At 37.6% G+C, this 23,791-nt stretch overlaps 1 protein-coding gene across 2 annotated transcripts in view; it reads left to right on the forward strand.

Annotated features, from left to right (window-relative positions):
- Positions 1-7,442, forward strand: part of SS18 (SS18 subunit of BAF chromatin remodeling complex) — a 71,538-nt gene extending 64,096 nt beyond the window's left edge. For both annotated transcript variants that reach the window (XM_090285691.1, XM_090285692.1), the window contains one exon: positions 5,685-7,442. In XM_090285691.1, coding sequence (XP_090141817.1) covers positions 5,685-5,711 — 27 coding nt within the window. In that variant the 3' untranslated portion in view covers positions 5,712-7,442. The remainder of the gene's footprint in view (positions 1-5,684) is intronic.
- The last annotated feature ends 16,349 nt before the right edge of the window (positions 7,443-23,791 follow it).

Here is a 23,791-nt window from a genome sequence, read left to right on the forward strand (position 1 = left end):
TTGCTACTATTTTTTTCAGGAATATTGGACTCTAGTTTTCTTTTAATGTCATTACTTTTGTTATCAAAGTAGTACTGGCTTTATAAAGTGAATTAGGAACAATTCACCCCTCTTCAATTTTCTGGAAGGATATTGTGTAAAATTGGTATCATTCTTTCTAAAATGTTTATACAATTCACCAGTGAAGCCATCTGGGTGTAGATTTTGTTTGTGGGAAGGGTTTTAATTACAAATTTGATTTATTGCATACGGGGTTTTCATGTTACCTAGTTTTTTGAGTAAACACATTTTTCAAGGGATTTATCCATTTCATCTGTGTTGTCGAATAATTTCTTTATAGTTCTTTTAATATCTGTGAAATCAGTAGTGATATCATTTTCATTGCTGATATTGGTGATTTCTGTCTTTTTGCTTTCTTTCTCTGATTAAAATGGCTACAGGTTTTTATCTACTTTATTGATCTCAAAATCCAGCTTATGGTTTTACTGATTCCCACCTATCCCCTGCCTCCATTTATTTTTCTGTTTTCTGTTTCAGTGATCTCTGTGCTGGTTGATCATTATTCTTTTCTTCTGCTTACTTTTGGTTTCATTTGTTCTTCTTTTCCCAGTTCCTTAAGGTAAGAGCTGACGTCCCATTGATTAAAGAACTGTCTTGCTTCCTAATATAGGTGTCTTTTTCTGCTATAAATTGCCCTCTTAAGTGTTTCTAAAGCTGCATCCTACAAATTTTTATATAATGTGTTTTTATTTTCAGTCACTTCACAGTACTTTCTGATTTCGCTTTTGATTTCTTCTTTGACCCAAGAGTTTTTAGAAGTGTGTTACTTAGCTTTCAAATGCTTGGAAATTTTTCAGACATTTTTCTGCTATTGATTTCTAATTTAGTTCCATCATTATACTACATAATTGGTATGTTTTAAATTCTTCAACATTTATTGAGACTTTTTTTTTTGCCCCAGAATATGGTCTGTGAAGGTGTCCTATAAGTATTAGATCCATTTGGTTGGTAGTGTTGTTCAAGTCTCCTATGTCTTAGTGATTTTTTCCCCATTCTATTTATTACTGAGAAGTGGATATTAGATCTGATTATAATTGTGCATTTGTCTATTTTTCCTTGCAGTTTTATCCATATTTTGCTCCATGTATTTTAATTTTATGTTTTTAAGGTATATACATTTTCAGGACTTTTATGTCTTGATGAATTTGTTCCTTTACCATTTTTAATTAGCCTTCTTTATTCCTGGTAGTATTATTTGCTCTGAAATCTGTGTGATACTAATATAGCCACTAGCTTTGTTTTGGTTAGTGTTAAAACGATCAATCTTTTTTATCCTTTTATTTTTCAACATATTCATGTTTTTATATTTAAATTGTATTTCATGTAAACAGAATATAGTTAGGTCTTGCTTTGTTCAACAGTTTGACAACCTCTGCCTTTTAATACGGTATTTTGACAAGTTTAATGTGATTGTGGACATGGTTAAGTCATCTTGATATCTTTTTTTATTTGTCTCATCTGTTCTTCATTCTCCTTCTCCTTTTTTCTGTTATTTTGAATATTTTCTTTCTGTTTTTGAAAAATCATCTTCATTGAGACATAAGTCACATAGCATTAAACTCCATTGTAAAGTATACCATTCAATGGATTTTTTTTTCTTTTAGTATACATCTTTCTTTCTAAATATCCAGCCCTTGGAAACAGCTAGTTTACGTTTAGTCTCTATGGATTTTTCTATTCTGATTATTTAAGATAAATGGAATCATGCAGTATGTGGATTATTTCACTTAGTTTAATGTTCTTAAGGTTCATCTATGTTATAGCTTGTATCAAGACTGTTAAGTAATATTACACCACTTTATATATAGTATAATAGTTTACTTTTATTTCCTTCTCTTGACCTTTGTGTGATGTTGTAACACATACATACTTCTGTTATAAACCTCATAATATATTGGATTTATTTTCTTTAAAAAACAATTATTCTTTAAAAATATTTTAAATACTAACTTAAACATTTACTCATCTGCTCATTTTTATGTGTAGATTCATATTTCCATCTGGTATTATTTTCCTTCGTCTGAAGGACATAGTTTAACATATATCCTAAAAAGTGTTTATTTCTCTTTTATTTTTGCAAGATAGTTTTTCTGGGTATAGAATTCTAGATGGACAGTTCTTTTTCTTTCAGCATGTTAAAGATGTGGCTCCACTGTTTTCTCACATTATTTCCAAGTAAATGACTGCTGTCACTTGTTTCTTTCCTGTTACCTAGCTAGAGTGACAAGTGTCGTATTTGATATTTAAGTCTTTCTCCCTCTCCCTCTTTCCATCTAATGAACAAAAAAATCATGTTAGTCACTCTTCTTGAAATAACACATCCACTTCTCTTTAACCGCTGCCTTCTCTTAGACCAGTAACATTAGCTTCATCACAGCAGGATCCTCTCATACACTGTCTTTTTACTTCTTTCTCACTCATTCTTTACACTCTAGTCAGAGGAATTTTGTAATTAAAAAAAAAAAATTCAAAGAAGCAGAGAGAGGAAAGAGAGACAGACTGTGGTTTAGAGAATTGGAGTGATTTACGTGAGATGGTAGAGTCAAGAAGTGGTGGAACTGAGAGCAAATTTGGAGAGATTAGAGCCTCCAGTAACTAGTCTTTATCGTACCATGCTGCCTCCAGTGGTATGATTGCTTGAGAAGTTTGCAGAGCATTTTCATGTTTTTCTTCTTGAGGAACTTTTTGAGGCAATGATTATAATTACTCTCCTCGCTTGTCGGATAAGAAAGTTGAAAAGGAAGGTTAGTTAACTTGCTCAAGGACAAGAAACTGTTAAGTGACAGAGTTACCGTGGTACCTCGGTACTTGTCGTGTTAATTTATTCAGTCACTGAAACCGATGAGTACCATCTGATGGAGCATTTTCTCTTGCGGGGCAGCATTGTGGCTCATACAGATTCTAGCAAGTGCGAGTCCCGAGCAAGCACCAAATACTGAAACATTTTTTTCTCATCAAAATGCGACGAGTACAGGGTTTGATGAGTTCTGAAGCTGATGCGTACTGAGGTATGACTGTATTACTAGAAATTGTTAGCTGGCTCCAAAACCCATACTTTTAACCCTGGAATTTGCTAGTGGTCAGAGATATACAGTATATGTTTTTGGGTTTGCCCATGATTTGATGCAGGCCTAGCATTGTAATCAGGGGTGGGTCGAGTTACTTAAATTCTCTGTGCCTCAATTTCTTCTACATAAAATGGAGATAGTACTTACTATATCTGGTATAGATGGACCACAAAGCACTTATTGCTGTGTCTAAACATGGTAAGGTCTTAGTTAATTGAGATATATTAAAAGTTAGCTATTGTTAGTATTAGCCAGACTTCTTATTTCCATTATTTCAAGCTCTGTGTTACCAAATAATTCTTCTTCTCTTCATTATTATGTATTATCTTTAATTTTCCAGTTCCCTAAGCATTCTGTACTCATTTTCTCCATGCCTTTCCTTTCGTTATTCCTTTTATTTGAATTGTTCCTTTTTCTGTCCTCTGCTACTTAAATTTTACTATTCTCTTAAGGCTCCCACAGTCTCTGAAATATTTTTCTAATTATTTTAGCTGTGTTAACCTTTTTCTTTCTGAACTTCTGGTAGAATCTCTATTCTTTAATTGTACTTTAAGTATGTATTTATAAGTTTTACCTTCTTTCTTTTACAGATTTATTATGGTGATTAGTATATAACATTTGCTCAATAAATGTTTATAATTGTTTGAATATAATACAGGGTGGGGCAGATGTGGGTTTGCAGTTATGAGTATGTAAAAGTTTATTTTTGTATTTTAAAAAATTATTGTCTTATTTCCCATACAAACAACCACTAATATATTTTTGCTCCACCTGTATTTGGCATACATTATTGGAGAACTATCAGGCACTCTTCCATACTTAAGGCATAGGGATAGATAACACCTACTTTATTCTTATGTAATTCATAATGTAGCAGTTTTTAACCTTCCTTCTGCTTTGTATTATTAATAATGTGTTATTTTCTTTCAGTATCTCATTATACACATTAATTGGGGGAGCATTTTCCTCTAACATTGAGATTTGCTTATTTATACTTTATAATTGAAAAAATCATTTTTATGTCCTCTCATTTAATTTCTGCCCAAACAAATGAGGCAGGAAATAATGTAGACATGAATAGAAAGAAAAATTGAGATCCAGAGATAGAGATGTTAATAGTCCCACCTTATAGGTGAAGAAACTGAGTCTTGAAAACTTTTTAGACTCAAGTAGAAATATAACAATAGAGTTGTTAAGTCACCTAATAATTGAATAATAAGCTCCTGTATGATAAGCATTGACTTATGTGTCTTATTTTCAACTTTGTATTATAGGAATCTTTAAACAAAAACTAAAAAGGGTATATACCATGAATTCCTGTGTACCCACCAACTAACTTCAACAATTATCAACATTTTGCCAGTGTTGTTCTATATACTCTTACATTAATTTTCTTCTTTTCAGAGTATCTTAAATCCTAGATTTGCTATTCTAACCACTAGTATTTCAAGATGAGCATTGACTTTAAATTATGCTGACTATAACTATGTGAAGTAGATTAACTTTTTAAATACCATTAATTCTATTTATGGTGCATTTATCCATAAGATGTCTAGTGGCATTCAACAGATCTTTAAGTATATCTGTTTCTGTGGAAATGTAAACTTTTAGGGTACTATTTTCCTATGGTACATTGTTGATGTAAAGTAATTAGTGTGGCTTGGAGGAGGAAATCTAACCAAAGGAAACAATTAGCTGATTATGTCGTTTCCAGTGAGTACTGTTTTTGTAAAATAGGTGGTTTTATGAACATTTATTTTAAATACATCTAAGATTTTTGATAAAATATGTATTTTCTATTACAGTATGTTTCTCTTTTAAAAACTTTTTTTTTTTAACCTTTTTTCTTCTGTTGTAGAGGAAAAGATTTTCTTCTGCAAAAGCTAAGTTTAACAGTTGTATACTGGATATTACTTACCTTCCTTGTAGAATTTTGCTGCTTCATTTTCTGTTTGATGTCTGTACTCTCTTTTTCTCTCCTTCCTGCCAGCCTTACAGGCTTTCAAGTCTACTTCATTAAGAGCAACAAAAACAAAACAAACTTCTCTTGGTTTTATGTAGCAATATTGTTGGCCTTAGAGAAAGGCCCAGATCTTTAGAAGGTCCTTTTTCCTTTATCTCCCATATATCTTTTCTTCTTTGCCACTTATTCCAAATACTTCTGATATTAATTCATAGTAGTAGAAGCTAAACAGCCACAACGTTGTTACACTAGCATAAAATTTATATACTGATGTATACCACAACAGAATTTAGAACCAGAACTTCTTACTCATTCTTGCCCAAATCAGTTCATCAGTATTCACCAAACATTAATATTTCCACTGTATGAAAGGTACTATTCTATGCTCAAAGGCTGAGATACATTTGCAAATGAATGTAATATTTAAGAAAGTACAGAGGTAATATGCACTTAAATATATAACAGTTTTTGTTTGTTATAAATGCAATTGCTTTTATAGTATGGCAGTTTTAAGATTTATGTATAATTTTCTGTGCCAAACTATTATGATCAAATTATTATCTAATTGTCTTTTAAATTTTATTTTTTTTTAGGGACAGTATGGAAATTACCAGCAGTGAAAAGTACTTACATTCCTATAGCCAGTATCTATTAGCAGCCATATTGTCACCTCAGCACTGTGGACACCTCCCTGTGAAGAGATCCTTCCATTCCATCTAGTTTTTGGAAAAACCTTGTGGCTAAGTGGCTGTTTCGTCAGTAAGCAGCGTTTGTGGCTTAGTTGTTTAAAAGGCTTTAGTAGCTCAAACATACTCTTAATTTCACATTTCTACTCTAGATGGCAACATTGGACAGAAAATACAACATAACCAATTTGCAATGATTTTGGAACTGTGTTTCAAATGGACTGTTACAGACTGAAAGGTGTGAACAGCTTTGTATGTTTATGAAGGTTAAGGGAATGGAATACTTTTCCACAGATTCTTTTGTAAGGGGAAGAGGGAAATGTACACTTTTTACAGTAGCAATATTTTGTATATTATGTTTATTTCATGTGGTGAATATGCAAGGCAGTACACTACAGATTGGACAGAATCAGAAATCCTCTGTTAATGTGGATTGAAACATGGTGTATGCTTGATTGTGTTGGTCTCGAAATGGTGTACTCTAAAATAGGTAAAGGTGAGCGAGGAGACAAAAAGCACACCATGGCCACTGTTAGTGTTCTTTAGAGAAAATTCAAATCCCTTTTATCAGGGGCACTGTGATACAGTTTTGAGTAAAAAGATTTTTTAAAGCTTTCCAGTTTTGTGATTTAAAACGTTTTTATAAAGATCATTTATAATACAGTTTTAAAATGTGAGGCAATAAGAATTCATATTGGATTTGAAGAATCTTAGGAAGTTTTAAGTTAGTGAAATGGTAATCCTCTCCCAAAATAGCAGTAAGTGAAAATGGAATTGTTAATTTTACCTTATTTGAGTAATCAGGGAAGTTATCAAAATATTATTTAAACAGTATCAAAGAAGAGTCAACATTGACTCAGTAATTTTATTTTTAACATTAGAAGGTTAATTGGTTTATATAATAGAATAGTTCAGGAGGCTTACAAACCTTTACTTCAACTTTCCTACTGGAAATAATACCATTTATATAAAGGGACACTTAAGTTTTTTGTGTGTTGGTTAATAAAACAAAAAGATGTTTAGGAAAATGCTTATTGATGAGGTTGATTATGATCTCTATTAAAAGCATAAAGGTTGCATTCTAGATCACTTTGTTAATTAGCACTGCATATTTAGTCATATCTGAGACTGTCCTGTGCCTGATTATTTTAACTTAATTCAGGGATGTTGCATTAGACAGGAAATCATGCATTGAGAAGTTTATAACCACAATTATTTAAGCATAATCTGAAAACATCTAGCCCAAAGGTAAGTTTCTGTTTTCATCACAGTTGCCTATGCCCGGGGAATAAAGTGTATTCTTTATAATTGAATTTATTTTTCCCACTTCTAACTGGAAACAAAACAGAGGGGGTGCCATTAATTCGAATAAGCAAAACATACTATTCTCAACATACTGTAATCAAAAGGAGAAACTTCATGTGTCTGTGTGTATGTATGAAAGAGAGTGTGTGTGTTTTAAGGGCAGAATAGGTTTTTTTGTTTTTTTTTAAATCAGCTTGGTCAGTAGAAAATGAACATCAAGTTTGAACAGATAAAGCATGGACAGCCTTGTTGTGACTGAAATGCTTATAGGTTCTGTGCCAATTTTCCACCATTGTGTACTTCGTTGCTATTTAAAACTGTATCAACTCTAACGGAAAAATAAATTATTTGTGATTTTAATTTTCTCATTTGTTTCTTTAAATTAGATCTCTTTGACGCTCTTCTTTTGTCTGGAGACTTGCTGTGGGTATTTTATATAAGTTAGTCCAGTATAAGCAGACTATATTTGTATTCTAGGACTTAATCAAAATTCTCTTGCCATGCCCAAGTTAATTAGAATTAACTGTTGAGTAATCAGCATGTTGTGTGGGCTGTTTGCTACAGAATTCTCTCTGAAAATAAAGTCCATGAGGCTATAATCAAGATGACTGAATTAGATAAATGAGTTGAGGAGACAAAATGTACTAAACCCAACCTGGTATAGATACGTTATCTCATTTGAAATAAGCTCAACTGACATTAAGAAATAATTTGTCTTGCCATCCCATCTTCTGTTGTCTTACTCTCCTTTTAATGGAAACTAAAATTGCAATTTTAATAAGGAGAATTTCCTCCAGGACTCTCTTCCTGGAGACTAGTGCCTTTGCAAGGTTTAATTGTTTTATAACAGTCTTACTGAATAAAAGTTTTTAATTGGTGGTGACAGAAATTACCTTACTCATTTGATACCTGGGAAGAAGAATTTACCAGTAGCTTTCCACCACATTTGTCATTCCCATGTAGACTATATATTCTAAAAGTGAAATTTTTATTTTATCAAAATGTCTATTATTATGAAGAAGAAATTATTATAGCATGCTATAAAATTCCAGACACAAAATATTGCTAAAACAAATGCAGGGTGATTATTGATTAACATTTAAAAATGTTTAACTGTGCTAGTTTAGTTGTTTGAGAATATGTTAGTATTATTTTGTAGAGTTGAGGTGACACATTGCTTTTGGTTTTGTTTTTAATTTTATAATGGAATTTCCAAACACACACCTAAGTGGAGAGAATGGTATAATGAGCCCATGTACCAGTAACCAACTTAGCCACTTAGCATCTCATGGCCAGTCTTGTGTTGTCTATACACTGACCCACAAATGGAAGAATACACTACGTCCTTTAATTATTTCAGTAAGTACGTTTAAAAGACAAGTACTCTTTTAAAAAACACCTTGGTACTTAAGGACTCTTCCTGTTTCAGAAATTTTGTATTTTCAGTGTTAACAGTGAATTAGAAACCATCTGAGAAATTGTATGACTTAATCACTGTCTTATTTTAAATAGTCATTCATACTAAATAGTTAAGACATTAGTAAAAATAGGTTATACAGAAAGCAAACGTTCTCCATAATTTTATATTTAAAGGTAACAGTTATTTAAAGGATTTGACATATTTCTTCTGACTTCAGTTTACACACAGAAGCCAATATGCAAGGTCTGTCCAGAAGGTATCCAGCCATGTAATATGAAAAAATAGAGACATTTATTGAAGATACAAGAAACATTGTACATAGGACAGTGATGCCTCAGCCCCCTTCAATGTAGGCTCCTTGGGACCTCACACAGTTCTTCTATCAGCTGCTCCATTTTATTTTCCTAAATCTCATCAACCATCTGAAATCTCTTCCCTTTCAAAGGTGATTTTAGTTTTGGGAAAAGCCAGAAGTCACAGGGCACACCAAATTTGGGCTTGGTGGGCTGAGTCACCTGGGTGATTGGAAGTTTGGACAAAAAGCTGCACGAGACATGCTGCATGAGTGGGCATGTGTTCGTGATGAAGCTGCCAGTCACCAGTGGCCCATAGCTGTGGCCTTCAGAATTATCCGAATAGTTTCCTCAGAGGGATGTTCAAGCTTAAAGCAAAACTTGATGCAGATTCATTGCTGTATTTGCTCAGTCCTTTGAGGTGCAATGACCGCACAGTACACATGCTCACTCAGTGGCGTTTACCACCCCCACTGACTAGTACAGTGAAGTTGTCATTGTTCATGCATGCACATTTCAGTTCACTGTCCTTAGCTGCCAGGTTCTATCAATGTCACACAAACCGTTCCTGTTAAATTAGCAATGGCTGGATTTTTTTCTGGACAGAATTCGCACACAATTATTTGTCTCTTCTATGTATTGCACATCTCGTCAGCCTTTTCATGATTTTTTAACTTTGGCGCTGATGTATTTCACTATTAAAGTTTTAAGATTTTATATAGTCAATTTCATAGCTTGTTACAACCTCTCTACTTCCAAATTTATAAAAAAAATCCATAGTGTGTTATTTTTTTAAATTTGTACATGGTATGATTTAGAGCATTAACTTTTTCTGTATGGATAGAGTTGTTTCATATCATTTATTAAATAAACCAATGATTTGAGATGTCACCTTATGTTATTTGTTTTAAACATTAATTATACTTAATGCATGTTTGATTTATGCTATTTCAAAGATTAGTTGGATTCATTTAATTATAACTTTAATTGACATAAAGTTGCTAGTCACCCCCCCACCCCCAGCAAGATGTTTTTTATTAGATAAGTGTTAACTGCAAAGCATATAAACAGTAACTGGCTTCTTAATAGAGATTATTGAAATATAATTTTATATAGTATGACTACAACATCTTGGACATTTTTATTTGTTGAAGGTTTCAAGCTCTTTAGTTTTTTGAACCCTACTAATTATCTCCATGCCTGCCCCCAAATATATCAATTTGATTACTACCAAGAAATTAAGAAATCAATAGCAAATTATTTTATCATTTAAAACTCTTAAGTTTCAGAAATAGGCAACACAACATACTTTGTGTTAATTCAAAAAAAGCCTGTGAATAAGGTGATTCTGTAATTTATTGCTCTGTCTGGGAAACTTGAGAATCAAAGGCAGATATATACACACAAACACATGCATATATATAGATATACATGCATGTATTTGTGCATGTGTGTTTTACTTGTGTATATATGTGGATGTGTATGTACATTTTTTTCCTGATAGGGAACCATAGTTTAAGAACTTAAATATGTGAGTCGTCGGCAGCCGTCCGTCTCGAGAGACGATGGTGTAGCTTCTTAAGAGTCTATCTGCACCGCCGAGAATGGCTGTGCAGTCCGACTCGGGAGTGACATGGTATCTGTCTCCTCCCATGTTGAATCGACATCTTGTGATGACGCTGAAGCTACAGAGCCTGGGCAGGGTAATATGGAGGGTCTGCTGTTGCCCATGCAGCAGACCCCCCCTCTCTTCGCAGCTGAAGGGTCCAAGGGAAAGACGGAGTCGATACAGCTTGGGTTCAGGTGCGCCGCAGGAGTTGCCGGTGTTGACTACAACGTCAAACCGCCTTAGGGACTCCGGCTCCGGATTTTCTGTCAGGGTTTACTCCCTTAGCCTTTCCCCTGAAGAGGTATGCCGCAAGGCAGCGGAGGTTTTTTGGAGTCAGAGTTTTCCTTCTCTGATGTACCCTGACTGGAAGATCGAACCAGCGACACTTAGCTCGCAGGCCGACGCTCAATCCACTGAGCTAAACCAGCCAGGGTATGAGCACAGGATATTATTGCGCATGAAAAACTGCAACATAAAATATGTGAGTGATGCATTTATATTTGCACAGGCTGTAATCTTTTATTGTGATAGCATACTGCAAGGTTTCTCATGAAACAGTACATTAAAAATAATTATTTGAAACTAAAATAGATGAGTAAAACAAGCCTGAATATTTTGAGATGTTTTCATTATGTTTCATTTTTGTTAGGGAATACCGACTACATTTTATATAGCCTCCTTTGCTGTAAAATACGTGGTGATGTGACTGTTAAGTTCAGCCAGTGAGATGTGAGCTAGAGTGATGTGTGCAGCTACTAGATCACATCCTCAAAAGTGTACTTCATTTTCTGTTTACCAAGGGCTGGAACATGATATATTAGTGGTGAACTTTGGCCTTATAGACTGGAAAAATACTCTAGAGAATGGCTGTGCAATCTCAGAAGTTCCCTCAATTGCTTCATGAAGCCCCACTCTTCTGCTGCCTATCAGCTTTGACTTTGACATGAGAGAAATAGCACTCCTATCTTACTAAGTTCTTTTATGTTATAGCAGCAAAGCCTGTATTCTAATGTTAGGATCACGTAGTAGAGGGCCAGTTCATACTGCCCTGTATGGAGTCATAGATTTAGGAATGACAAGTCAGTGTGTTGTATGTGTGATGTACTTCGTAATCTTTCAGTTCATATTTCTGACTAATGAAGTAGGACAAAATTCTTCATAGTCCTTGTAAGAGCATCCATTTCCATCACTTGAATGAATTGGATGCTGTAGTTAGTCACAATTTAGTTCATTTAAAATATCGGTAAAAATACACTTAGTATTTGTAATCATTTTGTCATCTGTATAATTAACAATTTTACAAATAGCATGTTTTCTAAGAACTTACTTTGAGCATTAGGTAGGACTTAATAAAATCTCTTAGGTTTTTAACTTTATTTTGACTTCTGCCACTTTAATTTGTTCTTTGGAATTTTTTCTCATTTGTTTTCTTGCTGTTTCCTTAGTTTCCTGACTTTCACTATAAGAAGTTTAGCAAAATAGAACCAGAGACAAGGAAATAAGGAACAAACTGACAGTGACCAGAGGGAAGGGGAGACGAGGGTAACGGGGGTAAGAAGGGGGAGGGTCTAGTCAAGGAACAAGTGTAAAGGACCTTGGACATGGACAGCAGGGTGGGACTGACTGTGGGAGGCTGCAGCCCAGGGGAGAGCAATGGGGGAAAATTGGGACAACTGTAATTGAACAATAATAAAATTAAATTAAAAAACAGCATTAAAAAAAGAAGTTTGTACTTTGAGTCTAGTTTCCCTGCCAACTTTTCTTTTTTGGGGGAAAAAAAAAAAAAGATGTACTAAAAGCATTTTGACATTATACCTATAGTGGCTTTTATTCAGTTTAGATCAATATAAAGAATTTTATATTTATAGGACGTATATATTAGCTGTGGAAGGGTATTTTAGAATAACAATTTTCATATATTATTTAATACACATAAATTTTTTAAAAGAATTTCACAACTCTTGATAATCAGTGGTTCTAAATACTGTTAATAGCTATCACAGATTTTATATTCTATTAATATGACTGTACCAGAGAATTATTTCTGTTAATTCTTAGTATTAATAAATTAAGAGCAAGGAAGTGTGACTGTGGCTTCTTTTCAGTACAGATATCATTCTATCCATGGAAATCCTATTTTCTGTTCAGTAATTTCAGTATTCCATTCTTCCCCAAGATTTCGCTTCACAGCAAGCTTTCATACTTCAAGATCTACATGTTAGTGCTCAGTCCTCATTCCCACATAAACACAACCATTTTGAAAACATGAACTGATATTAATTACCCCCTTGGCACCAAAAAGTCAGGATTTCCTGATGCGGCACGCTAATGTAAAATGCATTAGTGCAAACGCTGGCTCCAAGGGGTAATACTCTCTAAATAAACATAGCAATGTTTTTCTTTATTCACGATTCTCAGGCTATTCTGAAAGTCATTCATCCTCCATACCCCTCAAAAAAGCATTTTGAATTTTAATAAGTTACAACTGGATTTTCAAAGAAAGAATTGAATTCCAAGCTGCAAATCAATGACACTTAACTCTTTGGTTATTTGAAATAAAAGTACCTATATTAAGTGGATTTGTACTATAATTTGCAATAGTCTGTTGGAAAATAACAGTTTATGTGGAATTATTGGTATCGCTAAAAGTCTCATTTTTAACTTGAAATTTTCTTTGGAAATAGAAAATGGATAAGGATGCCAGTCACTGAAGGCCAGAATTAATGTATATGAGCTTTTAGTTAGTTTGTTTTAAATTTGTTTTGAGGTGTGTGTTTGTGTGTTTGAACATTCCATGTAGTCTTCTGGTCAAGAAGGCATTTTATGCTTTGATGAACCCTCCCAAACCAAAGGTAGCCAGCTTCAAACAAAGTGAACATCTCTATGGAATGAAAATGGAGCAAAAATGTAAATTGGTGAGTGAGGCTGAAACCATGGGCCTTCCAGGTTCTGAGTGTTGAAGCTGGTAGTGGTACTTGAGAAATGGCCTTCTACAAAGTAATAGAAACCAAAAATATTACACAGGATTGGCTATTGGAGCCAGGTTTACTGCTGAAATCAGAGGCTAGAATGTAACTCTCCCCGATGTTCCCACTGAAGCTTAGAAAAGCTTGTTTCTGCTGACCACTACCTACGATTTTGTTTTGAGGAAGCTGAAGATAATGATGCTAGAAAATGCCTCGATCTGGAGCTGAACCAAGGTATTCTGAGGTTTGGTAATTATAGGTTTACAATATTTCTAAAATAACCATTGTAGGGAAGAAGTTCTTAAAGATTTGGTTCTGGACTTGATATAAGGGTCAAGCGGTACAAGGGGGAGCACAGAAGGGAAACGAAAGGGTGGGAAAGAGGTGGGGAAAGACAAGTAAAACCTACTTTAAGCCCATGAACTAAAATTTTAAAATACATCAACAAAATGACTTGACAGAACGTGTATTTATGCCATATTAAAATTAATTCTTTAGAACAGTCTGACATTTAAAGTTGTGAATGTTTAGGATGCTTAAGGAAATTAATTCCCCTAGATCCTTAAATTGATATGAAATAAAAATGAGAAGTAAAACAGGATTATGAAAATTCTTGAGAAATATTACAAGTGAAAGTCATTGAAACAAGCTCAACTGGCATAAACTGGGCTGGACACAGTTGAAGAAATTGGTGAATTAGATGATAGTCTAAGAAATGGTCTCATTGAAGTACAAAGAAAAATATTTTAAAAAATATGAATATTTAAGAAATATGGAAGTGAGAGCAGGGTTTTAATAAGGTAGCTCCAAAAGAAGGAAAAGGAGGGACTGGTAGAAAAGCAATACATTAAAAGAGAAAGAAATAAAAATGAAAAGCTGACAGTTTTCTACAATTGAATCTATGAATACTCAGTCTGTAAATTCACACTAAATCCAATCAGGGCAAAGCAAAATGAATCCATATCCAGATACATTATGATGGTATTCAGAAGGAAACCCACAATTTAAGTACCTGAGAGAAAAGGTTCGTTACCTATAAAGAAATAAAATTTAGCAGGATTTTCTGCAACAATTGAAAGAGAGGATTGAAGTACTGAGGGAAAATAAGTCAATCTAAATGTTACACCAGCTAAACTACATTTTTATAGTGAGGGCAAAATAAAAAGTTTTCAGATTTACAAAGATCAAGAGAGTCATCCATAGATGTATTTCAGCAAAAATAAATATCTAGAAGAAGGTGTAGGATGCATAAAAGAATAGAGGTTATATAAAATCTGTCACATAAAATTCATAGTAAACATCACTTATTTGGGTGCAAAAAAAGGGTAAAGTTAAAAGTGATAGGTTGATTGCATTCGTGACCTCAATTCTTTTACCTCTCCCTGAATTCATACCCTTTGGCCAAGTTATTTTGCAGGTTGAAGAGACAGAGTTAATTTTCCTGCCCCTTGATTCTGAGTTTGGCTATGTGACTTGCTTTGGCCAGTAGGACCTTAGCAGATGAGACTCAGATACAATAGAATCTTGCAAAAACGCTGGTGCATTTCTGCTGCCACTCTGTACCTCTGCGTGTGCGGTGGGAAACTGCTCAGGCTAACCTGCTGAAGGAATGTGAGACATCTGAGGCAGAACCAAATCAGCACAATCGACACCAGCTGACTTCCAGTGATGATCAGTAGAGCCACCGGGCCAACCAGCCAGCTGGCTACAGGTGTGTAAGCAAGTCTATACCTAGGCGAGCTAGACTTTGCAGGCTCTGAAGCTAAACCCATGTTTATTGTGGTGTGTCACTGGTTTTGAGTTCTTTGTTATGCAGCGTAAAGTAGGGAGCAGATACCACAGGATATAAGTGAGGAAGCATGGTGAATGGCTGAAGCATGCTAAGGGACTTTCACGGTCAGGAGAAAAAAAAGATTGAAAAATGTTAGATTTTTTGGAAATTTTCAAGTGAAGTTTTATGAGTACTATTAAAATATTACTATAAAAATATGATTTAATATTAAAAGATAAAACAAATGCAATTCAGAAATTTAGAGCCGGAAATGAGGGAGGGAGAGGAATAGGGGAGGAGATATAAAGAAAATGTAAGAATCCAATGAAAGGAAGGAAGCAAGAAAAAAAGTGGCATAAATTACCAAAAAAGATGGTGGAGTTATGTCTAAATATGTCATAGTTATAATAAATATAAACAATAAACCTATTTATTAAAAGACATTAAATAGAGAGGAAACTGAACTATATTATTAAGAAATACTACCAAACAAAATATAGCAAAGGTAGAAAATAGATGCAGATATATTAATATCAAAGAATTTAATGCAAAAGCAATAACGAGTAAAGAAGGATCCTAAGCAATAATTAGAAAAACCATTTAAGATGTAATAACTTTGGAATACAGAAGCAAAAATAGAGAATTACAAGCAAAAACGTAGAACTCCAAAACTAGTGGAAGAATTTCAAACTACTTTTAGCAGAAACTCAGTTCAGAGTATAGAACTGTTCTATCTATAAAAATATAATGTCAGCCCCATATATGATTTAAAATTTATTAGTAGCTACATTAAAAACAAATGGAAACTATTTTAATAATATATTTACTTAACCCACTATATATTAAATGCTATTTCAATATTTAGAAAACTTGCGAGACCGTGTGCATTCTATTTTTTTAACAGTAAATATTAGAAATTAGTTATTTCATACTCACTTGTCACATTTCAAGTGCTCAGTAGCCACATTTGGTCAGTGGCTACCATATTGGATAGACTTGATGCAGGAAATCTAATAGATAAAAACTTAAAATTTTTTTTTCTGTACATGACTATACATTATTTCAAGTACATGTGGTATTTAGAAAAATTAACTTCATACTAATTTAAAAAGTCTGATAATTTAAAGCATCATTGTTATATAAACAACTTTCTCTGACAACAGTACATGTGCTAGGAGCTTTGAAAATTTATTAATAATGAGGTTAAAGAGAAAAATCACAGTGGAAATTTTAAAAAACTTGGAAATGAACTAAAAGTTCTCAAATCAAAACTTGTGAGGTGCTGATATAATAGTTCTTAAAAGTAAACTAGCCTTAAATACTTTTATGTAAAAGCAGAAAAGATGGAAAAGAAATTTAACAGGAATATTGATGAGGAAGTCAAAATTAAGGGTTGATAAAAAATATAATGAAGCATTTTGAAGGGAATAATAAAGTTAAGAGGGTAAGTTAGTGAAATAAGTTAACAAAAAAAGAGATTACCAAAAAGAACCAAGTCTGTTTTTTGAATAAAAGCTTTAAGTTGACAAAATTAAAATATTGAGACACAAGTAAGCTGTTCTAGAGAAAGAAGAAAATGACTATAAATGTATTATATATTCCAAATTTTAAAAGTGCACCATAAAAGAACTATAGCAAACCTCACTATGAACTTTTTACATTTTACATTAACATTAAATAATATAAATAGGTATGACATAAGATGCAGTCTCTGGCCCTTTTAGGACCTGTGACTAGGTTTACGAATCAAACAATTCTTTAATCACCCGCAGCTCATTTATGAATTTCGTCATTGCCCAGCGGTAGTCATTGTCAGTTCCCTGCAGGCAGGGACTTTGTTTTTGTCTACTGCTGTCCACTCAATGCCTCGAATAATACCCAGTGTATAATGAGGGTTCCATAAATTTTGGTTGGAAGAAAGCATATGGGGAATGTTGGTTATGAATTAAGATGTATGCAGAAATTTAGGATTTATATACTGTAAATGAAGTAATAAATGGATTAGTGGCTTTAAACTAAACACAGGTCCACACTACCTTCTCCACAATTCTATCATCCTGACCTGTCCTGATATCATCTGGCTGGAAAATCTGGCCTGACTGATGGTGAGTTTATTTATAGTCTATCTTTATCTGACTCAAGATTCCCTTGGAGGTGTCCTGTCACATGCTGTATATGCACACAGCTGGTCCCAGGAGTTTCGGATAAGGGACTATGAACCTGTGTAAATGTCTATACTTAATGTGTGTAATAGAAGAATACATTTCATATTTAAGTAGGCCAGGGGTAGTTTACCTGGTCATACTGGCGATGTATTAATAAATGATGGCGTTGCAATAATTTTATGGTTAAAAATAGTAAGCATAGCTAACTTTGTACTGTTTCCTCTTGTTAATAAAAAAAAAAATCTCCTTGGGGGAGTAAGTTTTGTATGGGAATGCAGATGAAAGAATAATGACATTCAGTCCTCTACTTTGGTCTCTGTTATCCTCTATTCTGTGTCCAGAGCTGAACCATTAGGAAGGATTCTACAACTTGCTGGGGAAATGTGCTAGTCTGCCCCGTCGTCAGTACAGTATAGCCAACTGTACGATACATATAATGACCTCCCATCATGAACCTCCTTTGGCCTTCCCTCGTCACATCTCTCAGCCTTTGCTGCATGCCCATTCTACCTCACGATGCTCCTTCTCTTTCCCTGTGTTTCTTCCTCCCTCCCTCTGTGCAGCCTCCCCATGTTGTTACATTGCAAGTGGCTTTCCTTACTGTACAATATTCAGCCACGTTCAGTCAAGCTGTCTGTTAAACCTATTTCCTTCCTTAACATTTTACGCTTTCTAAGCATTTCCAGGATCCTAGTAGATGGTTTCTTTACACGAGGGGTGATGGCCTTCTGGTCTGGCATGTGTAATTATTAGTAATAACTTCTCTTCTTCTATGAAAAATAGATAGCAAGAGCTCCTTGGTAAGCATGTGTGGGACCTGAATGCTCATATTTGGGCTGATGCATCAATAAGTTTGCCACAGTGAAGTAAGGAAGATGTGTGAAAATTCAGGCTGAAAAGGATAAGCCATATTATATCACTTCATATTTGGAAACTCATATCTAAAGTTCTCTTCAGGAAGAAACACTACCTCGTAGGTTAAACTAAATATACTATATTTCATCTAATCTAATTACATTGCTTTAACTTTACTCCGTTTATGTCCTTAAGGTGGTGTTGGGTAAAAAGCTGCTTCTTCTTTAGCAAACCCTATTGAGGTGGGTTAGCCCCTTGTTTGGAATGTGTTTTGAATCTCTCCCTAAAGTAAGGCTACACGGTTCTAGTTTAATACACTAGATTTCCAACCTCTCCAGAGTGCTCAGCAAAAATTAATTCTCTATAAATGTTGGCTGAATGAACTAATGATCTCTTAAATGAATAGATGCTTCATTCTTTGTGATCACCACTTGGTATCATTTCATACTTTTTTAAAAGTATATTTTATTGATTATGTTGTTACAAGTCCCAATTTTTTCCCCTTTGCTCCCCTCTGCCAAGAACCAACATCCCTCCAGCAATCCCATGCTCCTTAGTTTATGTCCATGTGTCATGTATATAAGTTCTTTGGCTTCACCCTTTCCTATATTATTTTTAACTTCCCCCTCTCTATTTTGTACCAATGAATTATGTTTCTCAATCCCTGCACTATTTCCCCATTTCTCCCCATTCCCCCCCTCCCAGCTGATAACCCTCCAAATGATCCCCATACCTATGATTCTATTCCTATTTTGGTTTGCTTAGCTGGATTTTGTTTTTATTTTTTAGATTCAGTTGTTGATTAACGTGAGTTAGTTGTCATTTTAATGTTCCTAGTTTTTATCTTTTTCTTAAGTAAGTCCCTTTGATGTTTCATATGATAATGGCTTTGTGATGATGAACTCCTTTAGCTTTACTTTGTCTGGGAAGCACTTCATCTGCCCTTCCAATCTAAAGGAGAGCTTTGCTGGATAGAGTAATCTTAGTTGTAGGGCCTTGCTTTTCATCACATTGAATACTTCTTGCCAGTCCCTTCTTGCCTACAAAGTTTCTTTTGAGAAATCAACTGATAGTCTTAAAGGCACCCCTTTGTAGGTAACTCTCTGCTTTTCTCTTGCTGCTTTTAAGATTTTCTCTTTATCCTTAACCTTTAGCATTTTAATTATGATGTGTCTTGGTGTGGTCCTCTTTGGGTCTAGCTTGTTTGGGACTCTGTGCTTCCTGGACTTGTATGTCTTTTTCCTTCGCCAAATGTGGGAAGTTTTTCTTCATTATTTTTTCACTTAATCTTTCAATATTTTGCTCTTCCTCTTCTCCTTCTGGCACCCCTATGAGACGGATGTTGGTTTGTTTAAAGTTGTCCCAGAAGTTCCTAAGCCTTTCTTCATTTTTTTTCAATTCTTGTTTCCTCATTCTATACTGGTTGACTGTTTTTTTTCTTCCTTATGTCCCAAGTCATTGATTTGAACCCTGGTGTTCTTCCCTTCAGCATTGGTTTTGTGTGGACTTTCCTCCATTTCATTTAGCATAGCCTTCACTTCTTCCCTTATGCATTTGCTGTACTTAAGCATATCTGTCAAGCCTGTGACCATCTTTATCACCAGTGTTTTAAACTCTGCATCTGTTAAGTTGGCTATCTCCTCATTTGTTAGGTTGGCTATCTCCTTGTTGCTTAGTTCTCCCACTGGAACTTTAATCCATTCCCCCTTTTGGGACATACATCTCTGTCTCCACATCTTGACAGGCTCCTGTGTTTGTTTACCTCTGTGTCTTAGGTAGAGCTGTTGCACCTGTTACGTTGTAAGGGGCGGAGCCTTAGGTATTCGTCAGTACAGGGTGACACGTTTTACCACATGGTGGCACTGTATGTGGGGGAGGAGCCCCAGAGGGAACAATGCTGCCTGCCCAGCACTCTCCCCTTTTCTAGGCACCTCTCCCACTTCCGCACCAGGCTGACGTCCCTCTCGCTGCTGCCCTGGCCATCGTTCCCAGAGTGTGTGGGTCTGCGGATGGTCTAGGACCATGGGTGCCCTTTAAACAAGCGGATTCTGCTGAGAGACTGGCAGTTTCTGCCTTCACCCCAACCCCCACTGGTTTGCACAATCAAGCAATGAGGCTTGATTTTCCCCAGTGCTGGGACAGTGAGCTTCGAGGTCCAGTGAGGAGCTGTTAATGCTCCCCAGGTGTCCCTCCTGACTTTTTAAAATGTGTGACTGAGCTTTCTGCTGGCCTGCCGCTGTGGCGGTGCAGCCACCACCACACTGCGTCCTCTCCACCCTGGCTCCGCCCCTCCTACCTGTCTGGATGAGTATTTCTTCTTTATATCTTTGTTTGCTGGACTTCCATCGTCGTCGGCAGCCATCCGTCTCGAGAGACGATGGCGTAGCTTCCTGAGAGTCTATCTGCACCGCCGAGAATGGCTGTGCAGTCCGACTCGGGAGTGACAATCCCTGCCACACTTGTTACAGGTGAAGGCAGATGGCCGTTGTTGCTGCTGTTGACGCTGCTTCCGCCTCGATCTTTTCTGGACCGCCTCCTCGTTGCGCGCAGCCTCTGCACGTGACGTACCTTGCCTGACCGCGAGCCTCCAGGCTAGGCGGTCGTCTGCTTGAACTTCCCATGTGTTGAGATTGATGGAGCATTGTGTCATGTCCTTTTTGCAGATGTCTTTGAACCGCAGTTTTGGGCGCCCTGTCATCCTCTGGCCTTCTGCTAGCTCGCCGTAGAGGAGGTCTTTGGGGATACGGCCTGCATCCATTCTTTTGACATGGCCGAGCCACCTGAGGCATCTCTCGCTAAGAACTGCATGCAAACTGCTCATGTTGGCTCGCTTCAGCACCTCGGTGTTGGGGACCTTATCCTGCCAGGCGACATGCAGGACGCGTCGCAGGCACCTCATGTGGAAGCTGTTGAGTTTCCTTTCGTGCCTTGCGTAGGTGGTCCACGTCTCGCTGCCATAGAGGAGAGTGCTGAGTACGCAGGCTTGGTAGATGCGCAGTCTGGTTTTCTCAGTGAGGCTGGAATTGTTCCACGCTCGCCGGTTCAGTCTGGCCATAACTGTGGCTGCCCTGGCGATTCTCCGGTTGACCTCCAAGTCGACTGACAGAGAGCTCAAGATGGTGGACCCGAGGTAAGTGAAGTCGTTGACAACCTCCAGGGTGTACCCGTCGATGGTGATGCATGGGGGAGTCCCCGTGCCTTGAGCCATAACATTCGTCTTCGTCAGGCTGATGGCTAGTCCAAACTCCTTGCATGCGTGGGAAAGGCAAGTGACTAGCTGCTGGAGTCCCTCTTCGGAGTGTGATGTCAAAGCTGCGTCATCGGCGAAGAGCATCTCACGGATGAGCACCTCTTTGACTTTGGTCTTGGCTCGTAGACGGGCCAGGTTGTAGAGCTTGCCATCGGATCTGGTGTGAATGAAGACACCCTCGCTGCAGTCCTTAAAGGCGTATTGGAGGAGCATGGAGAAGAAGATTCCGAACAGCGTAGGCGCGAGGACGCAGCCCTGCTTTACTCCGCTGCTGACTGGGAAGGCCTCAGAGGTTGCGCCGTTGTAGGACACCATGCTGTGCATGTTGTCTTGAAAGGACATGACCACAGCAAGCAGATGTGGCGGACAGCCAATCTTCCGTAGCAAGCTGAAGAGACCGCTTCGACTGACCAGATCAAACGCCTTCGTAAGGTCGATAAAGGCGAGGTAGAGTGGTTTATGCTGCTCGTGACACTTCTCCTGCAGCTGGCGTAGGGAGAAGATCATGTCCACTGTTGATCGGCCAGCTCTGAAGCCACACTGGGACTCTGGGTAGACGCGGGAAGCAAGGGTCTGCAGGCGGGCAAGAGCGACCCGGGCGAATACTTTGCCGACGATGCTGAGGAGAGAGATGCCCCGGTAGTTGTTGCAGTCGCTGCGGTCTCCTTTGTTCTTGTACATGGTGATAATGTTGGCATCTCTCATATCCTGGGGGATGTAACCCTCCTTCCAGCAGCGACAGAGTAGATGGTGGAGCGGCTGTAGCAGGACTGGTTTCCCGCTCTTTAGGATTTCTGGAGGGATTCCGTCGCTTCCTGGTGCTTTCCCGCAAGCGAGGCGGTCGATGGCTTTGCTGAGCTCTGCCGCAGTAGGTGGGGTGTCTAGCTCCTCCATGACTGGTAGGGCTGGGATGGCGTTAAGAGCAGTGTCTGTTACGGTGTTCTTCGTTGCGTACAGCTCGAGGTAGTGCTCGGTCCACCGCCGCATTTGCTGTTCCTGGTCAGTGATGACCTCACCTGTCTTGGACTTAAGGGGGGCGATCTTGGAGGGGATTGGGCCTGTTGCCTTCTTGATACCCTCATACATTCCTCGTGCGTTGCCTATATCGGCGGCTTCCTGAATGCTTCTGCACAGGTTTAGCCAATAGGTGTTGGCACAGTGGCGGGCGGTCTTCTGGACTTTGTTCCTGGCAGCCCGTAGAGCTTGAAGTGTACTGGGAGTGGGCGTGGCCTTGTAAGCCAGTAGGGCCTTCCTCTTAGCCTCGATCACGGGTTCCATTTCTTCCCAGTGAGCCTCGTACCAGTCAGCATTCTTCCGCTCTTTCTTCCCGTAAGCAATAATGGCGGAGTTGTATATGGCGTCGCGGAGACGTGGCCAATTGGATTCGATAATGTCATCTGCCGCCACTCCCTCGCCGAGTGCATCTTCCATCTTGCTGATGAATTGCTGGGTCTTAACTGGGTTGCTGGCACAACTGGTGTTGATGCGTGGGCGACCCTTCGTCTTGGAGTGGTGCAACCTCTTCGGCATTATGCGCACCTTGCTTACCACGAGGGCATGGTCCGTGTCGCAGTCTGCACTGTGGTAGCTGCGGGTGAGGAGGGTGCTGCCAATATCCGTTCTTCTGGTGATGACGAGGTCAAGCTGGTGCCAATGGCGGGAGCGGGGGTGCCTCCATGACACCTGGTGGATCTCTTTGCACTTGAAGAATGTGTTTGTCACGCACAGGCCATGGTGACACGAAAGCTCAAGCAGTCGCTGACCATTCTCATTGATCTTTCCTCTCCCAAAGTTTCCAAGGCAGGTGGGCCAGGCCATGTGGTCGGCTCCTACTCTTGCGTTGAAGTCTCCAAGGAGATAGAGAGCGTTACTTCTGGGGATCTTGGATAACGCTTCGTCCAGTGCATGGTAGAACTGTTCTTTCTCTTCGATGGTGGCGCTGGACTTCCATATAGTTTGATTTTCTGGAACTTCAGGTTGTCTCTAGTTTTGAGGTTGTTGTAGTCCTTCTTAGTTGTAGAGGGAGTCCCAGTATATCTGTCTATGCCTCCATCTTGGCCGGAAGTCCGTACTGTGATTACTCCCTCTTTCTATATCACTCTTCTCCCTGGGTGCCCCTCATTGCCCTCTTCAGCCTCCATTTCTACTTCTTCACTGGTTTTCCTTATGTTCTCCTCACCCTCACTTTTTACTGCCTGCCCTTTGAATGTGGGTTTCCACCAGCATTTTATCCCCTCTACCTTCTCTACTATCTTATTAAATATATTCTCCCTGGGGGAATTTCACTCATATCCTGGGTTTCACCACTACCTTTACTCTATGTCCTACCCCAAACTTCTGCACTTCACATTAGACCAACAGTGTGCTACAGCCAGATTGT

The sequence above is a fragment of the Furipterus horrens genome, unplaced genomic scaffold (assembly GCF_987537825.1).
Source record: "Furipterus horrens unplaced genomic scaffold, mFurHor1.1.pri manual_scaffold_8, whole genome shotgun sequence".
Lineage (NCBI taxonomy): Eukaryota > Metazoa > Chordata > Mammalia > Chiroptera > Furipteridae > Furipterus > Furipterus horrens.